At 49.0% G+C, this 19,551-nt stretch overlaps 1 protein-coding gene across 1 annotated transcript in view; it reads right to left on the bottom strand.

Moving 5' to 3' along the window:
- Window positions 1-4,123: 4,123 nt before the first annotated feature.
- The window catches only part of NOLC1 (nucleolar and coiled-body phosphoprotein 1), a gene marked incomplete at its 5' end in the record, with an annotated part of 18,215 nt that continues 2,787 nt past the window's right edge, over window positions 4,124-19,551 (bottom strand). Inside the window, 12 exons of the mRNA XM_019502488.1 lie at window positions 4,124-6,445; window positions 6,723-6,803; window positions 7,183-7,295; window positions 7,558-8,145; window positions 9,809-9,952; window positions 11,508-11,597; window positions 12,724-12,879; window positions 13,859-14,018; window positions 14,657-14,769; window positions 15,434-15,608; window positions 16,666-16,823; window positions 18,168-18,283. Of these exons, the coding sequence (XP_019358033.1) occupies window positions 6,287-6,445; window positions 6,723-6,803; window positions 7,183-7,295; window positions 7,558-8,145; window positions 9,809-9,952; window positions 11,508-11,597; window positions 12,724-12,879; window positions 13,859-14,018; window positions 14,657-14,769; window positions 15,434-15,608; window positions 16,666-16,823; window positions 18,168-18,283 (2,053 nt within the window). The remainder of the gene's footprint in view (window positions 6,446-6,722; window positions 6,804-7,182; window positions 7,296-7,557; window positions 8,146-9,808; window positions 9,953-11,507; window positions 11,598-12,723; window positions 12,880-13,858; window positions 14,019-14,656; window positions 14,770-15,433; window positions 15,609-16,665; window positions 16,824-18,167; window positions 18,284-19,551) is intronic.

The following is a 19,551-nucleotide window of genomic DNA, read 5'->3' as shown; positions in this document are numbered from 1 at the left end:
TACCGCCCGCGCCTCGCCCTGCCCTGCCCTGCCCTGCCCTGCCCGAGCCTCCTGTCCCCGGGCCTGGGCCCGGCCCTACTGGAGCAGGTGCTTTGCTTTCTCTGATCCAGCCCGCGGAGCCCTCCCGTCCAGCCCAGGCCGTCTCCACGAGAACAGACATTTGGCGGCAGGGCCGCGCTGGCAGCGTTACTTGCTGCTCCACCGCAGCCAGATTTCCAGAGCGGCAGGCTGGATGACGGCCCTGCACGCTGCATTGCACCTTCTTCCAGGATCCCTCACAGTCGAGGGCGATCTCTTCCACGGCTGTCTCACCTGTGTGGCCGAAGAAGGCGCCTCGGAGATGGCCTGGCGACTACTGCAGCTCAGACATGTTTCTGTGTGGGGAGGGTGGCGCTAGGTCCTCGATTCAGTCTGCCACATGCTGTTTCTGCCACACCTGCTTCTCCATCTCCTGTTGCTGTTGTGAGGTTTCAAAGCACTGAGATTCCCGCAGCACACTCTGCCTCTATTTGGGGCAGTCCTGGGCAATTGTCTCCCATGAGTTGACATCGAAGTTGCATTTTTTAAAGTTGGCTTTACAGATGTCCCCGAAGCACTCTCTGCCCTCCTCTTAAGCATATGCCTTGGCTGAGCTGGGAGGATAAAACTTGCTTCTGGAGGCTGGGCTTGGACATCCAGATGACATGGCCAGCTCAATGAAGTTGATGTTGGATGACCACAACCCCAGCATGGTGTTTGCTTGCAAGAGAATGCTAACATCAGTGCGTCTGTGTCTCCACTGGATTTGAAGGATCTTTTGCAGGCAGCGTTGATAGTATTTCTCCAAAAACTTTGGCTGTCTCCTGTACATTGTCCACGTCTTAGCTCTGTACAGCAAGGTGGGGATCATGACTGCTTGATAAAACAGCCACTGCACCAGCACATGGCTGGATGCAGGCATATCCCGCTGGGCTAGTGCACTGCATCACACCTGAAGATGGACCCCAAGTGCCTAACCCATGATGGATCTGGCCCGCAGACCAACCCTGCACCACTCACCAGGCCTGCAGGGCTGGATAGGTTGAGCACCACTGGGCTAGTTCTCCAGCTTTACACACAGAGCTCCAGGGAAGCCACAATGATGACAGGTCTATATTTAAGGAATACATAAGGACTATTCCTCTAAGTGAAGGCCTTTGAATTTACGAGTCATCATGCCAGCACAGATCAGAGAAGTGGAATCTAGCTGTGAGGAAGCCTATTAGATGCGCTGCTCTAAGCTAAAAGTCAGGGGTGGATAAAATATAGCCTGCAGGCCAGATTCAGCCTGCCAAGGGATTTTATCTGGCCCATGGCAGGTGCCTTAGCCCCGCCCAGCCCATGGGGCTTGCACCTGGTCCCACCACTCCCAAGAGTGCTGTGGGGCAGGCCAGCACAGCAGATGGCTCAGTCTGCCTGGCTGCTGGCCCATCTGCCCTGCACCCACCGCAGGGGGTGCTGGACAGACTGGGCAGGTGGGGTCTCCATGAGGACTGGCCTGGGACTCCCAAGGGCAGGATGCACTCAGCCGGGCAGATGGAATAGGGCTGTGGACAGGTGGGGAGCAGCATCTAGGAGTGGGATGGGTGGATGGAGAGTTGCCTCCAGGAGCTAGACAGGCAGGTGGGGGCCAGGGCCCAGATAGCACGGCAGTGGCAGTGTGGGCCCAGTGCAGAGCCACGACCAGCTTCCTGCATGACTGCCTCAGAACCAGCACCTGTCACAGGAATATGCAGGCAGCCCCTCGTGGCTCTGCCCTTGGCCTGTTCCACTGTCACTGCCTCTCAATCCCAGCCCCATCCGATCCACCCAGCCCAGCGTGCCCTGTTCACAGGGGTCTCAGTCGGTCTCCATGGACACCCTGCCTGCCCATCACCCTTGGCAGTAGGTGTGGGGTGGATGAGTCCAGAACTGGATAGGATCATTTGCCCCACGCTCCCAGCACTAGGCCAGGTCAGCAACCCCTGCTTCTACCCACAACAGCTCACTGAAACTCCTTAAATGGCCCAGCAGCTCAAATAACTGCCCACCTCTGTTATAACCACTTGGGCCCAAGGGTGTGTGTCTTCATTACTGTCCATGAGTTAGTCAACCAGACTAAAATTACATAAATCAGTAGCTCCATCTTACACTTGTACAATAGGGCAGTGTTCCAGCCATCCACAGGGTCAAAGGAGGCGTTTTATTTTTTGGAGGCCTACTTAGGGTATCAAAAAAGGCACCAAGTCCACAAGTAGCAGAGGGTATGGGCCTGCTCATCTAACAGGAAATAACTTTGAGACAAAGGCTGATCAGACTTGCAGAGTACTGACTTCCACCAGCATCTGCTGAATGTGCTCAGCATCCACCTCAGGATATGGTGCTGGCCTTTCAGCCAGCATAGCATCAGCCCAGGAACTCCATACTGAAACTGAGGGAGCTGGGAGGGGCTCAACCTTGTATAACTACAAAGGTGAAGGTCCTCTGATGTGAAGTGACTGGCACCACAAATGGCTTGACAGGGCTGTCCACTGCAAAAGTTCCCAGTAAGTGACAGGAGGGCTTGGAAGCACAATAAACTCAACTTTTTTTTTTGTTAATCAACTCCCCAGTGCACAAGTCTGTGATCTTCCCTTTACATTAGACTTGGCGTACTTGGCATGTGTTTGCTCAACAGACAAATGGTGGGACACCTTTACAGAAGTATTTATTAAAAGGGCTTTTTCCATGTTATGCTTTGTGCACAAGATTCTTGTTCCACTAGGAGCAGCACACAAGAGTAGCTCGGTGCCCATGGTAGCCAGATTCAGCTAGGAGAAGGTATCCACTGCCACAAAGGAGTTAGAATCAGCGTGGAATCACATTTCTTTCTGTAGCCTAGAGTACAGAGACTTCACTCTTTGGCAGCCTTAGTTCACTAGAGTCTGATCTTAGTTTCTGTCCACTCTCCACAACAGGTCAGTTCCTTTTCTCCCACCCCCTTGTTTATCAGAAGGGGTGGGGGGGCAGAGAAGAAAGAGGCCTTTCTTCCCATCCCCTGGCATGGACAGAGGCAGAAAAGGATCTTGGAGTCACTACTGATTCCAAGGTGAACATGGGCCACCAATGCAAGGAAGCGGTCAGTAAGGCTAACCACACCTTGTCACGCATCCATAGATGCATCACAAGCAGGTCCAAGGTGATCCTCCCCCTCTATGCAACATTGGTCAGGCCACAGCTGGAGTACTGCATCCTGTTCTGGGCGCTGCACTTCAGGAAGGACATAGACAGTATTGACAGGATCCAAAGGAGGGCCACTCGCATGGTCAGGGGGAGCAGGGCAGACCCTACAAGGAGAGGCTACAGGACCCGAACCTGTTCAGCCTCCACAAGAGAAGGCTGAGGGGGGATCCGGTGGCCACCTATAAACTGGCCAAGGGGGACCAGCAGGCAGTGGGAGAGTCCCTGTTCCCCCCCAAGCACTACCAGGAGTAACAAGGAATAACAGCCTTAAGTTGACTGAGAGTAGATTCAGATTAGACATCAGGAGGTGCTGCTTCACAGTGAGGGCAGCTAGGAGCTGGAACTGACTTCCAAGGGAAGTGGTGCTCGCCCCTACCCTGGGGGTCTTCAAAAGGAGGCTAGACAATCACCTAGCCAGGTTCTTTTGACCCCAGCATCCTTTCCTGCTCATGGCAGGGGGTCAGACTTGATGATCTGCTCAGGTCCCTTCCGACCCTACTAACTATGAAACTATGGACCACCCTTTTGCTCATGCTGCCCAGTATACCTGCATTCTTCTCCTGCTTCTTTTGTATGGCGTCAGATACCAATTTCCAAAGCTATTCCCAAAGTCTGGCATTATCACTCAATGTGCAGATTCCATTTCCCGCATCTGGGCATTTGTAAAGACTGCAGCTTTCAATTAAGTGCTGTGCTGTTTGTTGGATACTGCATTCACACAGGACTGCATACAGACACTTCAAAACATGAACAATCTTGGACACCTGCATTAAAACACTAATACTGATAACTGACTAAATCAAGCCTAATCTAAGCAAACACAGCAAGACTTACTGGTAGAGTCTGCCTCAGATACTAACCCCACACCTGCCCTTCTATTCCAAAAAGTTAACACTCAGTGAAGCACAATTTACAAATTGTCTTTATTTATGTATGATACTTGCTCATACATAAAACACCTCCCAAATCTTAAAATAAAAAGTTTAACCATCACAGGTTTGTGAACTTCCAGATAAGGAGGACAGCAAGGTCTTGACAAGTAGCTGAGACTGCTCTAAAAGTCACCCCACAAAGGAGGCAAAAAGCATCCTCTTTCCCCCTCCTTCGGTCTCTAAATGCTATAATAGCCATGGTTTCCTGAGCCCATCTACATTACTGCATAGAAGCCAACAATCTGACTTCTTGTGCAAGCATCAAGGGGAGGTGCTGAGAGATATTACTTTCCACATGCTGAAGCTTATGTGCATGGTGGTAACTTAGTCACCCCTCCAACGCTCAATTATCTGGTACTGCTTCTCAGATCTAACTTCCTGTAGCAACAGGAGGGGCCCCATTCTGCTGGAAAGGAACACAAGGGATAGAAACCAAGCCCAGGGTTACACCTCTCTTTGGCATCCAATGCCAGAGATCAAGCAGTTATGAGTTGCAGAAATTGCATGGGGGAGTGGGACCTCAAGCAGCAACTTGCCTGGATTTTGCTTGAGGACAGGATGTTAACTTTTGCACTGATTCCATGCCAATGTGTCGCTACTCAGGGAAAGGCAACTGGAGTTTTACTTCAGAAAGGTGCCATAGACAGGAACTAACCCCCAGAGAACAAACCAGCTAGGGGAAGAAGTTTAAGGCAGATTAAGTTACATTCATGTCACTTCCCTCATGGGCTGTACAGCACACTGCTGGGATAAAGCATGTCCTGGTGAATCAGATTCCTGAAGGTGACACAGCACAGCTTCTATAGCAAGAGGGCTGGGCAAGGTGGGAGGCATGGCCTGATGCTTTTACCTGCTTCATCTTTTTATCCCTTCTCTTGAGCCACAGACTTATCTGAGAGTCAGCAGGTAACCAGGCATTTCCTCACATCTTCTCTTGACTGGCAATTCCCTCCAAAAAAGCACTACAGGACTTGCAGCTCCTGGCCTTAGTCCCCATGTGGCACGAAGGTGGGGAAAGCCCTATAGCTCCAAATCTTGAATTTCCAGGTTGGAGAACAGGCCATGGAAGAAAGAGCATTTTAGCGCTTTGCCTTCCCCAGGGATATCAAATATGCCAGACTACTAGTGGAAGTGGGGAGGGGAGAGACACATCCAGGGGGAATGGCCCACTACAGAATCTGGGGATCTTGGGCCCTCATGGACAGGGTGATAGGCAACAGGAAGGCGTGCCAGGCTGATATAACCCGTTGCCATTCAGCCACTTTGCCTGTCGCCACTTCTGCAGCCTTAGCTCCTTAGCCCTTGGCCCAGCTACCACCCTGTGCTAAAGTTAGAGCTGTTGCCATGGCATGGGATGGTGGCAGGGCAGTAGCTCTGACTCCAGGCATGCAGCAGGGGTTGGAGCTGCACTGCACGCAGGTCAAAACTGAAGCTGCCATTTGCCCTGGTCTGGAACCACCCCACATCCTGGGCTGGCTTCAGCCTGCAAGGAGCCCCATGGTTCCAATCCAACTTGGAGTGCAAGGCAAGTTTGACACCCTGGTGTACTCTGCCTAGCAGCACCCACAGGATTTCTTCAAAAGGTAGAAAGGTCATTGCAAAGTGGGACCGTTAAGGACGGAAGAAGAGAAGAACTCTGTTGGGTGTCTGTCCCCTCTTCCCCCACTCAGTTTCCATTTAACGGTGGGGGCACGCAGCAATGAAAGCTCTAACCACTGGCCTTTCCTCCTTGGCCACAAGCAAATTACAGTACTTTAAATTTCACAGACTTAACACTGGCTGAGAAAAGGGGACTTACAGAAAATAGAAATCCTTTGTTTTACACAATAGGCAGGGGTCTGAAATCCAGGACACTGCCAACCTTTTAAAATAAAACTGTACAGAATGAGCCATATAACCCTGATGGTTACCAGGCCATAGTCTGGTGCCACCAGCCCTAAGGCTCTTACCAGGGCCAAGGTCAGAATTAGTTAGTAATGGTGTGGGAGTCCAGCCACTCTCCCACAGCCCTAGTGTGAGGGATAGGGAAGGTTAAGTCCTTGAGGATTGATGCCAACTGTGTCCAGTCTTTTCACACGCCCACTTAAGGGACTGTGGTGGGCACATGGGTTATGAGCTCCCCAGTCACATGCAGCTCAGTCACTTTCAAACTTGATGGAATTGACTTGGGTAGAAATAGTGCCTCCGCAGTAACTGCCCCTTTTCTTTTTTGTCTTCTCGTGTCGGAAGGATTTGCCTTTGGTAAATTTCAGGACGTTGTTGGCTCTCTCACCCCAGTCGCCCGCAGCTCCTTTCTGTGACAGAGGGAAGGGAAGTTTGGTCAACAGCCAACAAGCAGCGCAACACAGACAATAGTTGGCACTACATGATACACAGCAACAACTTTTAAAGGGTGGGTTTCACCCAACACTCAAGCCTGGAGGGAGTGGGTACTCCACACTGCCAGCACTCATGAGTTCCTCTAACGGAAGCAGGTCAGACAGGAGGTCTGCCTACAAGCACCTGGGAAAGATCTGCCAGATAGCCTGTCTTATAGAGACAGACTGTCATTCTGGCCTCACCTGTGCTTACCTTTGCATCAAATGAGTTGTCAGCTACGCGGTTATCCACCTGGATCTCTTCTTCTCTCACTCTTCGAAATGGAGAAGAAGGCTGATTGAAGAAAAAAAAAAACAACAAAAAAAGGCCATGGTCATGCTAAGCCAGTACATCCCACAGCTCTCCTGGCTAGCCCAGGCAGTAGTGCAGGACACCATGAGGCCCATTTGACCCACCCTGCCCTTGTTTTACTGGTCTCGTTTCTCAGGCCTATGTACCACACACCTCACCTGCAGTGGGGCAGGACTAAGGTGCACAGCATAAGCATCTTAAAGGTACCATAAAAATGGACCCTTAGGACAAGTCAAAGAGGGTACAGGGATCCTACTAGGATCCCCTGCAGTGCTGACGATGAAGGAAAGCAATAAATTGCTGGGACCGAGGGACAAGAAAAAGCATTTCTTCTCACTTAGTGGATTCTGCTTTCACTCACCTGCTTTACTTTGGGAAAGGAATGGGGTGTCTTATGCTTGGATTTTTTATTCTTATTCTCTGGTGTCGCCAACTCTTGGTCATCTTCCCTCGCCCGCTTCTTCTTAGCAAGACCTGTTAAAAGCCACAGCAGTCAAACTTCAAGGTGAACAGAATGAGTTTTGTTTCTCTCCTTGTGACTTGGGTCAGCCATAATACAAGCCAAAAGTAGAAGTAGGCTGGGAACCCGAGCACCAACTTAACAAACCTCTAGTAATATGTGGAGGTGGCATCAGGGCATAGGCTATATACACAGTGCTGTTTTGGAAACTATCTGTGGAAAAGGACCCCACGCATGCCCCGTCTGACAAATCCCTCCCCAGCCATGAGTCAGTACCTCCATTTGCTTTTCCCTTCTCCTCATCGGTGCTCTCAGAACTGCTCTCACTGCTGCTGCTATTGCTGATGCCAGCTGGCTTCTTCACAGTTGGCGATTTGGCTACAGGAGTGGATGAAGACTTTGGTTTCTTCTTCCCAATGCTGGAGTTGTTCTGTGCCTCTTTTTTTGCTTTCAAACCAGCGACAGGAGTCCCTGCAGGTTTCAGCTTCTCTGCCTCATCACTGGAACTGTCAGAGGAGCTGCTGGTATTGCTTGCAGCCACTCCTTTCTTCTTCACCGGTACTCTAGCACTCCCTGCTGGTTTGCTGGCCAATTTCATGGCTGGCTTCTTTTGCTCCTCCTCGCTGCTTGAGCTATCAGAGTCTGAGCTGCTGGCCTTGGGTCCTGGGGTACAGGGTTTGGACCCTGGTTTGGCTGCTTTCCCTGCTGGCTTAGTTGGAGGGGCTTTCTTCTCCTCCTTGGAGCTGCTGTCCGAGTCAGAGCTGCTTTGTGCTTTCTTTGCAACAGCAGGAGACTTCTTGGATGCCGGTGGAACTGGTTTAACTGAAGGCTTTGCAGGGGCTTCATCCTCAGAGCTTTCAGAATCTAGAAGGGAAGCCTCCAATGAGAAACCACAATGACTGAGCAGAGCTGGTTCAGCAAGACCAACCAGGCAAGAACCCTATCTAACCTAGCATGTGGCAAAAAAACAGGTTTTGCTCACTAGTTAAAAAGACAGAACAACACACCCTTATAGATCAAAGATCTCTGCTTACACAATAGCCACAACATGAATAACAGCAGTCTCCCCTTAGGCTGCCACAAGGGGACAAGCATGGTGGGTAGGTGAGTATGAGTGCGCACTTGCACATGTGTGCGCACTGTACATACCTGCCCACTAGCACAGAGTCAAATTGGAGTCACTCACAAGCCAAACAATTGTCAAACCACAGTTTGTCCTGAACTTCTCACTGGAATCAAGTGGCACTTTCAGGACTGAGCTGAGAACATGCCCACTTGCCTCACCTAGGGAGGCCAGAATATGGTTTAATGACTGAAACCAGCTAGAAGAGCATGTTATTCTCAAGCAGCATGGTGTGGCAGCTCTTTAGAAATATTAACCTGGGCAGTGATTATTCAAAAGTGTCCCCTCCTGCTGCCTTCACCTCCCTGCTGGATAATTAAGTTCACCCCCAAAATATTAATTTTACAAATACTAACTTCTGAAACTATTCACCAGCAGGGATGACGTTTCAATCACATGGTAGAGCAAGGTGGACAAAATATGGCCCATGGGGTGGATCCGACCTGCCAAGGGATTCTACCTGGCCTGCAGCAGCTAGACTCTGCTTCCCAGCAGCCCCTGCAGCGATGGCTTATTTCAGCTGCCACTCCTAGCGCCTCCACAGCCACTGGCCCCAGCCCAGCTGCCTGGGCACCCCAGTCCATTCACCCCATGCCCACCGCTGGGGGGTACTGGATGGACAGGCAGGGTCTCCATGGAGACCAAGCCAGAACCCCCAGCAGGCAAATCGCATTTGGCCAGATGGATGGGATGGGGCTGCAGGTGGGCAGAGAGCAACCCGGGCTGAGATTGCAGGGCAGTGGGGCAGAGCTGCAATCTGCTCCTTGCGTGCCCCTGCCTGCAGAACCAGTGCCTGTCACAGGGACATGTAGGGAGCAGATCACAGCTGTGTCCCAGGCCCCAGCCACATGCTGTCAATGCCCTGTGATCCTGGCCCCACCTGCCTGTCCTGCTCCCAGACACTTCTCCCCAACTGCCATGGCCCCATCCCATCTGCCCAGGCAAATGTGCTCTGCCCACAGGGGCCCTGGCCCATTTCTGGGAGACCCTGCCTGTCCACTTTATCTAGTGCCTCTGACAGTGGATGCAAGGCGGACAGGCCCGGGCTGGATGGGATCAATTCCCTCACCCCCCAGGCCCAGAACAGCTCACCAAAATTCCTCAAGTGACCTTCCAGCCAAAATAATTGTCCATCCTGTGGTAGAGGCACCAGCACTGCAAGTGATAGGGTGCTAATTGGTTAGGAACTACTTTGCCTGCAATTTGTGCCCCAAACTGGCATTTTGTAAGAGGTCAGGTCTGCAGGCTTGGCTTTTACTGAAAGGAACTGATCGCTGGGAATCAGATCTGCTGGGTCTCACAGAATCCTTTAGGCATTCACTGCTGGGAATGCACATCCAATTTTGCATGGCACTTACAGTTTTTCAGCAATTGTGGAACATAATAGCCGTCTGCTCCCAATACCTGAGCTGTCTGAGGATGAGCTGGAGCCTTTCTTTGCTTGTCCTGTCTTGGCAGCAGCCTTTGCTGGTTTGGCAGGACCCGTTGTTGAAGGTGACTTAACAGAGGGTTTCTTCACTACCTTCTTCTCTTCCTCAGAGCTGGAATCTAGGCAAGAGAAACACATTCCCTACATGTTGGGGATGCATCCCAGAAGCACACTAAGACCAATAGGAATCCTGTTCAGTGGTAGTTTAAAGCACAGGTGTGGCATACAGCATCACCCACTAGGGAGATTCCCACTGCCAGTTTCTGTACTCATGGGACAGAAAAGAACCAACAGGAAAGGGAGGGCCAAACAATTCTGATAACCATTCCCAGAACAGCAAGCAGACAGCATCTCAGCCTCGAAGATTATCAAATTTCCTTTGTTAGGAGAACAGCACTGGCAGCAGCAACTAGGTGCATCCCTAAAGAGCTTTTCATGAGAGGTGGCTGAGGAGAGTTAAGGAAACTAAGCAACTAAGGAGTGACTATGGGTCTCAAATGGGAAGGTGTCAGAAAAGAAACAAAGGGAACAGAAGAGTTGCAATGAAGATCAAAGAACAGAAGGAAACTGGGAGAGAGGGGAGTCAGTGTACAACAGAGGAGTGAGAGGAATGAATGGAGGAAGCTGCCTAAGAGGGTTAAAGTTTTTCTTCCACATGGCAGGCTGGGTCTCTGGGGTTGCCCAATGATGGGACTGGAGATCTCTGGATATGCTCATTGGCATATTGGTTTGTCAGTCACACATCGACTTTGGAACTCATCTGACCCGAGTCCCAAATTTCAGGGAACATTCATACTAAAGAGAACAGAACCCTGTCAGTGTGGGGAAAGCTGGAATGTAAAGCCAGGGGCAACAGGCTTTCTGCTGTTGAGCCAAGGCACAGGGTAAGCCCTTCCAAATGCCTGTGGATAGAACCTAACACATTTCAATGTGACACCCAACTCTGCCTATCCTTCTCTGGGGTTACGCATGGTGACATCCTCTTGAAATAAGGCAACCCAAATAAGGATTAAGGGGTGCACACTGGGAGCGCTGAAGAGAAGGAAGTTAGAGTGGGTCATTATATGTTTCAGAGGAGGGCAGAGGTGAGACAGAGGGAGGCAAGCAGCTCCCACTACAGGCAGTAAGTGTGATCAATAGAAGGTACAAACCATGGAGCCCCCTAACTCTAGAAGCCCATCAGGAGTTACCCTTTTTGCACACCATGACCGTGGCAAAGGTAGTGGTGACACTCAACTCAGACACCTGTACCTGAAGCTGGCCCTGGCCCCGTTACAGATAACTTGAAGCTGAAAAACCCAGAAATGGGTCCCCAAGCAAGTTAATCCCTTGTCTGAGGTGCTTGTTCAGGAGCAAGATCCCTCCAGCCTGCAATGGGGAAGACTTGCTTGAGCTCATCACTGTTCTTATCCATGCTGCTCAGTCATGCTTCTCATCAGTCCTGTACAGGCAATTCAGTTCTCAATGGATTTTGGCATGGATAGCAGGAGAGCTAAGACTTACTCCTACTTGAGACCCCAGCAAACAGGAGGTCACTGCACAGTGAGAGTATGGACAAAAGTACATTTAGAGCAGTTTCAAAAGGGTGGGGGGATGACGATGACGGGGAGGACTTGAAAGGGGGTATGAACACAGTTCCTGTAAGGAGAGACAAGATCACTCTACCTTACTCACCTGAGTCACTGTCTGAACTGGATTCAGCTTTCTTGGTGGCCACAGCTGCAGGTTTTGGGGTAGGGGGCGTTTTAACTGCTGCTGCTTTGGCTGCAGAAGAAACATAATACACATCTTGTACTTACACATAACCTTGCATCCAGAGACCCCAGTGAGCTTTACAAAGGTAGACCACCATTAGCCTCTTGTAAAGCAGAGAGAAGCAACTTCACTAAAGCTACAGCTTAAGCCTTCTAGATTTTTCCATCCAGAGTAAACAGATGCACCTCTTATGAAGGTGACCATACATCCTGGGTTGGCAGGGACAGTCCCAGATTTTGTAGGCTGCCCCAGTCGGCTGGTGAAAATTGAAACAAAAGACCCGGATTGGCAGAGGGAAAGTACTGCAGCATGGGATGTCCACACATGCATGCGTGTGTGGCATCCCAGGGGCAGTAGGGGGTGCGGGGCAGCTTGGACCCCTTCCTTGAGTCAGCAGTGCAGGATGAGCACAGGGGTGGCAGAACAGTGCATTTGGCTGTGGTGGCTGCAGGGGTGCTGCGTACCTGAGTCTGCAGAGCCCAGCATGCCAGTCTGCACCTCCTTCCAGATGCTGCAGCCGGGAGCCAAGGGTGTGCCAGACAGCCTCGTGCCAGGTGAAAGGGTGCGTGCACTGGGTGGGGGGTTGGAAATCACAGGGGCAGAGTGCGGTCTGGCAGAGAGGCAGAGTAATATGGTGCACTTCTGCCTGTAGCAGCACTGCTGACTTAAGAGAGCTGGTGAGGGCAGTATCCTGGATTTCCCACAGTGCTCCTACTCTTATGGCACACTGCAAACTAGGCCTAACACACAGCCTAGCTCTGGCCTGGGAATGCAGTGCCCCACATTACTACACACCCCTGCTCAGCAAACTGAGAAGATTCTCATCCAGGCAATACATTCCAACTCAGTGTATACCTTTGGGCAACTTCAATATGCACTTGATTCATCCTTAGCATAACTACACTGAGGTCACTGGAGTTACGTGAGTGGTTACTTGATCAAATGCATTCAGGTTAGAAATGGGACTGAGTACAGTTTAGAGCCAGGAGTTCAGGTTTTGTAGTTTAGAGAATAACTAATTGCTTGGAGACATCAAGGAGTCACATACAGAATCGAAAACTCAAGAGCAACTCCTAGAGGGGCCACATGCCTTCCATATATTGATTTCATGGCCAGCTGTTGCCCCACCACACACCTGCTGCTCCCTTCTTGGGAGTCTTGTCTGCTTCATCACTGCTGTCTGAGCTGCTATCTGAGGAATCGCTGCTCTCGGCCTTTTTCCCAGGTGCCTTTGCAACACCACCTTTCTTTGACAGTGCTGTTTGAGGAGGCGGCACAGCACTGTATAGAGCTATAAAGAGACCAGATAAGGGTCAGCAGAAGCACAGCATGCACAGACCACAATTACAGTGTTGACAAATGCAGCACATGTGGCTCCTGGGTTTATCCAGGACAAGAATATAAAACAAGCCATTTATGTTACTTGCTCCCACACACAGTCACACATGGGGACTTTATTAAAGCACAGATGCAATACTCTTTCCCCCCTCCCATCTCTCTATACCCCCATTACAGTTCTTCTCTCCTCTGCCATCCCACCCACCCTTCCAAAGCTGGTAACCAGCATTGCTCCCTTCCAGACTTGGCGGGCTGGACTGATCTTCTGAGCTAACTGTGAATACAGGGAGCAAAAAAGCTTATATTGCTAAGTACTGTGGCTTAGTACAGCCAGAGGCTTTCTTTGCTGCTACAGCTCATTTATTCCACGGCTTACCAACTCCCAACGTAAACAAACCCTGCCTAACTTTCAGGGATTGCTTCTTCCTCCACCTGTATCAACTTCCACATTAGTGGGGACACAGGAACTACTATATCAAATCAGAACACAGGGCATCTAGTTCAGCATCCAACTCTGACAAGGGTCAGCACACAATGCCTCAAAAATGCAGGAAGCTCTGGAGTGGACAATTACAGAATAACCAACTCAAAGCGGAGTTTCTTCCCAGCTCCTGACAGGCTAGGAATCCTGCATGAGAACAACCTTCAACAGCTTTGACCATGGGGCATAAAAGCAATGGGAGAATGAAAGAGGCAAACAGAAACATTTCCATCTCAGAAGAAGGATTGATTTTTAAAGCTTAACCTCACCAGGCTGTGGCCAGAATAAAACCCCTGCAGCTGTGGCACTTACTACCACCATCACCTCTCTAACCCTTTTTAGTTAGCACCCAGTTAGACTTCTGTTAGCACACTTCCTTTTCACAGCATAGCAGGGCAAGTAGGAGGAAAAAACCCTCCTTCCCAACATAGCATCAACCTTCAATACTCACCTGGCTTAGGTTTAGTTTTTGAGGCTGGCTTTTCATCCTCTGAACTGTCAGAAGAATCCTCACTGCTGGAGCTCTCTTTGGCAGGGACTTTAGTTTTACCTGCGGGTGCCTGAGCAGCTGCAGGCTTGAATATCTTGGATGTTTTCTTGGGAATGGCCTTCTTTCAAGAAAGAAAGAAATACCCTTCTTCAGTAAGAAACCTATGCTTTCAGACAGATGCCCACCCCTACAGCAGACAATCTAGTCCACTGGACAGCAGATTTCCAGCACACAGAATCAGGATCAAATGAGGTTTCTTAAATGCTGGGAAACCCAGTATAGCCTCTCAGGCTGGGAAGAGCTGATATGGAATGTGAGCAGCCTGGAAAGAGCAGAATGGGAGCTGCAGCATTCCCTGACCACAGCTGTTTACACCCTAGCAGGAAACTCTCTAGGAGATCCTCCTCCTGCTGAGGTGAGGCATTTTGAATTAACCAACTCCCTCTTGCAAAGGCACAAGCCATACTATGGCTGGATGAAGCAGTGCACTTTGCACAGAGGAGGAAACCCATAGGGAGAGAGAAACATGCAGGTGCTGCAGAAGTATGCTGGGTCGGGTTCAAGGAGAAAGAGGAAAAGGTAGCCTTGTGGTAGCCCCTGGAGTGAAGGGGTCCCCAAGGCAAAGCCCCACTAACAAATGGCCAGCTGCTGGGAGGTTTGAGGGTTACTTTTCATAACTATTAGAAAATAGGGACTGACTCAATCCCAGAAGATTTGCACCACACCCAGGGATCCTCACATGCTGCTAGTCATACCTACCTTCACTGGTGCTGCCTTTTCCTTATCGGAATCCTCACTACTACTGCTGCTGCTACTGCTGCTTTCTGCTTTGCCATTGGCCACTTTGGGGGTCACCCGGGCAGCTTTACTTCCTGCTAGGAACAAGGCACAGAAAATAATTAGAAAGTGTGAAGGAGGAAGAAATGATCATTACATTCAATGAAGAGAAGCATAAGAGGAGAATCGCAGTTATACACCCCTCCCTGGGCAATACAGGACTTTAGATCCAGGCAGGCTGTTTATACTCCTGCTCCCTATCAGGACAGTTCTAATGCTCCACCTGCAGTTTGCTTTTGACACAGCAAGTTCAGCGGAGACAGTCAGGAAAGCACTGACCGCAGCTAATTAGAAGTCCCAGAAGTACAGACTGGGTGTAAGTTTGATTTGCCATGGTCCTATGTGGCCTCAGGGTTGAAGTCATTAGCAAGAAGCATATAATCCCAAGCAGTCTGGCTCAGGGATTGTAAACAACCACTGGAATGAATCAGGCTTCATCATGCAGCATTTCAGATGCAATTTGTATAATTTTGTTTTTCACTGGGACTTCCAAAAAGTCAAAGTTAAGTTACACTTCCAGCATGTCCCCATCTCTTGCAGTCCTAGGGAAAAAGACTGAACTGATCTGCCTGAATGGATGGTGGGAGTTAAGATGGTAGGTGCATCTCTCCTATCTTCATTTTCAAAGGATCTGATCCCAGGCCCCTCCCCTGGGTTTTCCATTCACATAATCACTCATAGTATAGTGGCAATGTGTACCTGATTTACCTGCTGTTTTAGCTGCTACTGGCTTTGGAGTCTGCTGCTTTGGAGTTTCATCCTCTGAGCTGCTAGAATCTGAACTGGAGCTTTCTTTCTTCTTCTTCTTCTTCTTCTTCTTCTTCTGGGGTTGAGTTTTGTGATTGGCTGGCTTGGCTTGGGGCTTGGCTCCCTTCTAATCAGAAGGGAAAAACAAGTCAGTTCTTGTTGGTCTAAGAGGGCAAAACTGGCTGAGATGTGAAAGTAATTTAGCAGGCACCCTATTCAGTACAGTGGATGGCTATAAGCAGAGGTTAGACAACTTCACTTCAGGTTTTCCATTCTTGAGTGGCTGAATGTTCATTTTGAGGTACAGATGCAAACAGGCAGGCCATTTCCTAAGCTTCTTGATAACAATATTTTTTCCTTGTACCCTGATACAGCCAAACAAGTACTAATTATCTGGTACAATGCTTCTTCCTCTATAAGAAAGGAAACTGAAACACCCAACACAGACCTGAGGGGGCGGAGTGTTCTGAGGTGTTCAGTCAGCATGCTATATTCTCAGATGCATGACTGTCCCAGAGGGAAAGGAAGCACCAGGGAGAGTTGGGTCCAGGTTGAGCCATGAATATCTCAGCATATGGCTGATGCTCCTGGATGACCATGAGGCCAAACTGGACATTTTCTATGCTTTGGGATTCAGTCACCAACTCTGAACTATCAGACAAGGATGGCTTTAGGACTGTGCAGGGGATCGGAGCAGATGATCTTTGTGGTCCTTTCCAATCTAAGGATTCTTAGCTTAGATTGTTAGCACAGAACCTCTCTTCAGCACTGGACAACATTAGTCTAACAGTTCAGTGCTGGTGGGGAATCGTTAGTCCTTCTCCTTGGACTCAAATGTGTCTTGATCCTCCAGCTCCCCTCATGCTCATGAAGGAAACAGATACCAGCTTCACAGTCAGGGTGCAGGGGAAAAAGAGGAGGGCATGTGCCTAATCCTCCCCCATTCACAGGTTACCAGCTACTGTTTGATGCAAGGAGGGAAGATGTGGTTCCTGCCTCACAGAACTCAGTAAATTGCCCTTGGTCTGAATTTTAAGATTAACAGAACAAAGCGATACAGGCCCATGCTCTGTAGCCAAATCCCAAATCCAGGAGCGGTCCCCACATTCCACAGTGCTGGTCACACCCTATATTCTCCAGTGCTGCTGAGCATGTTTTGGGAAGGGCATGGAGGAAGATCTGACCTGTGCTGGCTTCTTCTCCTCTTCCTCAGAGTCTGAATCATCACTGGAATCCTCACTGCTGCTCTCTGCTTTCTTGGCTGAAGAAGGCTGTTTCTTGGCTGCTTTCTTGGCTGTGTCTGCCTTCACAGACACCTTGAGCACAGGGGTTCGCTTAACAGCTAGATTGGAAGCAGCAGACAAAAGACTCACTCTCAGCTCCCATACAGTACTAGAAAAGAGATAAGTCTCTCACACCACAGCTGCTGAGGCCTACGTTGAGACCCAGGTGCCTCCTTTGGCCTCCAAAATGGGAAGTCAAGGAACAAACCCGCCAGATTCATTTATTGCCAAGTATACATGCAAATGCGTAATTCTCTCACTGAAGAAAATGCTGGGTTGAGCACCAAGGTGTTATCAGGCTTACTACCTCAACCTGTGATAGCCAAATTAGCTTTTCTCCTTCACCTCATTGTTAGTTGAGGAGCATGTTCCCAGGCTCCTTTTTAAAAAAAAAAAAAAAAAAATTAAAGGTCAGGACCAAATTCAGAGCCAGGACTGGAAAAAGGCCAAATTAAATATCCACGTGGTTCCCTCTTGGCTCCCCCACACTCCTATGCACTTTTTACTTTTTCAGAATGCTTGATTCCTTAACTTGACGGGGCCTCATTGCAACCACTGATTTTGGCTCAAGCCTAGTTTAACAGGCAGATTTCTGTCTCGTTAAAACTGCACTCACTTGCACTGAATTGGGCCCTCTGCCCAGCAGCACAATAAAGCAGCATTCCTTTGAAAACCAACATTTTGCTGGACTGTTGTCCCCCTGGAGGCAGCATGTCTGGTATAGGACAAACCTTTCCGGCCATCTCTTTGTTCCACAAACCCAACAATTTAGGTACAAAAAGATGTTAAAGAATGTGAACCAAGGTATCAGGGTACTGGCCAGAGCTGGAGTAGATGCTGACAGGAGTCAACATGTCAAAACTTGATGAAGTTCAGAGAAGTGAAGACCAGACTCAGAACAAGAAGAAAGATAAATTAAATCCAGAAAATTGAGGGCGGAAAGTATTTAATTCTGATTTTTAAAATTTTTTAAATGGGTTTATTTTTTTCATTAACTGCCACATCTCTACTTTCTTCCCATTTTAAATTCCTAGCGTTGATGATTTGTACTTATTTTTTTAGTTACCCGTAAATATAACAAGTCTGACCTAGACTTTTTTCTACTGAGTAGTTCCACGATTTATCAGATTTGTCCACAGGAACTAGTCAGATGGCAGAGAAGTCAAGCAGCATGAGCACATAAACTGGAAGTGGAATGACAGTGGGAGGGCAGAGGTTCCACTAGAACACAGACCCCACCCCCCATCTCCAGTACCAACCCCACCTGTGAGAGCTGTTCAAGAACCTGAACATAAGCCACAAAGGACCAGCCAGGCATCCAGCATAAAAAAAACAAAACAAACACTTCTCCAAAGTAATTTGGGTCACACCTGCCCATCCCAAAGGCTTTTTGCAAACTTCACCTGGCTTCTTGGCTGGAGGCCCCTCATCTTCATCGCTGGAGCTCTCACTACTAGAAGATTCTTTCTTTGAGGAAGGTCCATTAGGAACAACCTTCCGTTTCTTCCCTGCAGGGGATCTGAAGAAAGTTTGAAACAAAATTTTCCTGATTTTGAAATACTGTCAGCATTTTAATTCTCCTATAAACATCCAGTTTATTATTTGTATTACACCAAAACTGAACTGGAGCTTTATTGTGTTAGGCACTGGACAGCTTAAGACAGTTATGAAGAGTCTGCTGCCTAAAGAGACCTAGGAAGAGGGAGTGAGAGGAAAGAATGCAACAGGCATAGACAAGATGCTAATTAGCAAGGCTGATAGCTTGCTAATTCCACAAAACTTTTTTTTCTTAAGATTTGTGGGTGGAGTGTTCAGGTATACTCTGATGCTTATGGATATAAGGAACAGAGCACTTTCAATACCAGGTCCATACACTTATCATAACTGACCATGGCAACTCAGTGAGAACTCAAGGCCCTTCTGTATGTAGTAATGAGAGACTCCTTGCAATGGATAACTGTAGCCTCTTAAAGCTACAGCACATCTTCCAGTTGCATGTAATCACAGATTTCACATGTAGTACCATTAAAAGTGTTACAGAAGGTTGTCATTCTCCATATTATTTTACAGTGGTAGCTTTAATCCTCATAGCTACAATTGAAAATGTTAATGATAAACCAAAAGCTAATAAAATGAAGCCAAAGGATACACTTTACCTTTTTGGAAATATAAATGCAACCATGAAATTGTGCACACTTTGGGTTATTTCTGATGGGTTACTTGGACACTTTAATTTATGATTTTTATATGCAACTCATTTTCAACTTTGTTTTTCAGTTCTTCATGTGAAACCACTGACTATTAAGATAATTCCTACAACAGAAAATGCTTTACAACAGTAACATACATAACCTGATAAAGGCAAGGTTTATTCACATGCAAACTAGGGGCACACCGATAAGAGATTTTGGGGGCTGATACCAACAGCTGATTTTTAAAAAGGCATATTGGCAGATACTAATCCAATTTCTGATACAGCTGCATGTAGGTGGTAAGTCTGTTGTGGTGGAAGGGGAGGGGGAAGGGAAGGAACGTGGGGGCAGATCAAGTCCCCTGTGGTGAGGAAGGAGCAGGGCTGGGGCAGGCGCTGCTGAGCTGAGGCAAGGTGCAGGATGGAGCCACAGTTTGTCTGGGGGGCGTGGTGCAGCTCTGGCTGCTGTGTGCATCCCGGGGTGGGGTGTGTGCACGTGTGCCTCCCAGATCTGTGTGGGGTGGGCCGTAGCTGCAGGCTGGGGCCACACTCAGGGCAGGTGGCGGCAGCAGTGCTGGAAGTGGGGCTATTGGGGG

This window comes from Gavialis gangeticus, unplaced genomic scaffold (assembly GCF_001723915.1).
Source record: "Gavialis gangeticus isolate Ggan-Ray unplaced genomic scaffold, GavGan_comp1, whole genome shotgun sequence".
Lineage (NCBI taxonomy): Eukaryota > Metazoa > Chordata > Crocodylia > Gavialidae > Gavialis > Gavialis gangeticus.
Note: the sequence above shows the minus strand (reverse complement) of the source record. Positions and strands in the feature narration are given on the sequence as shown.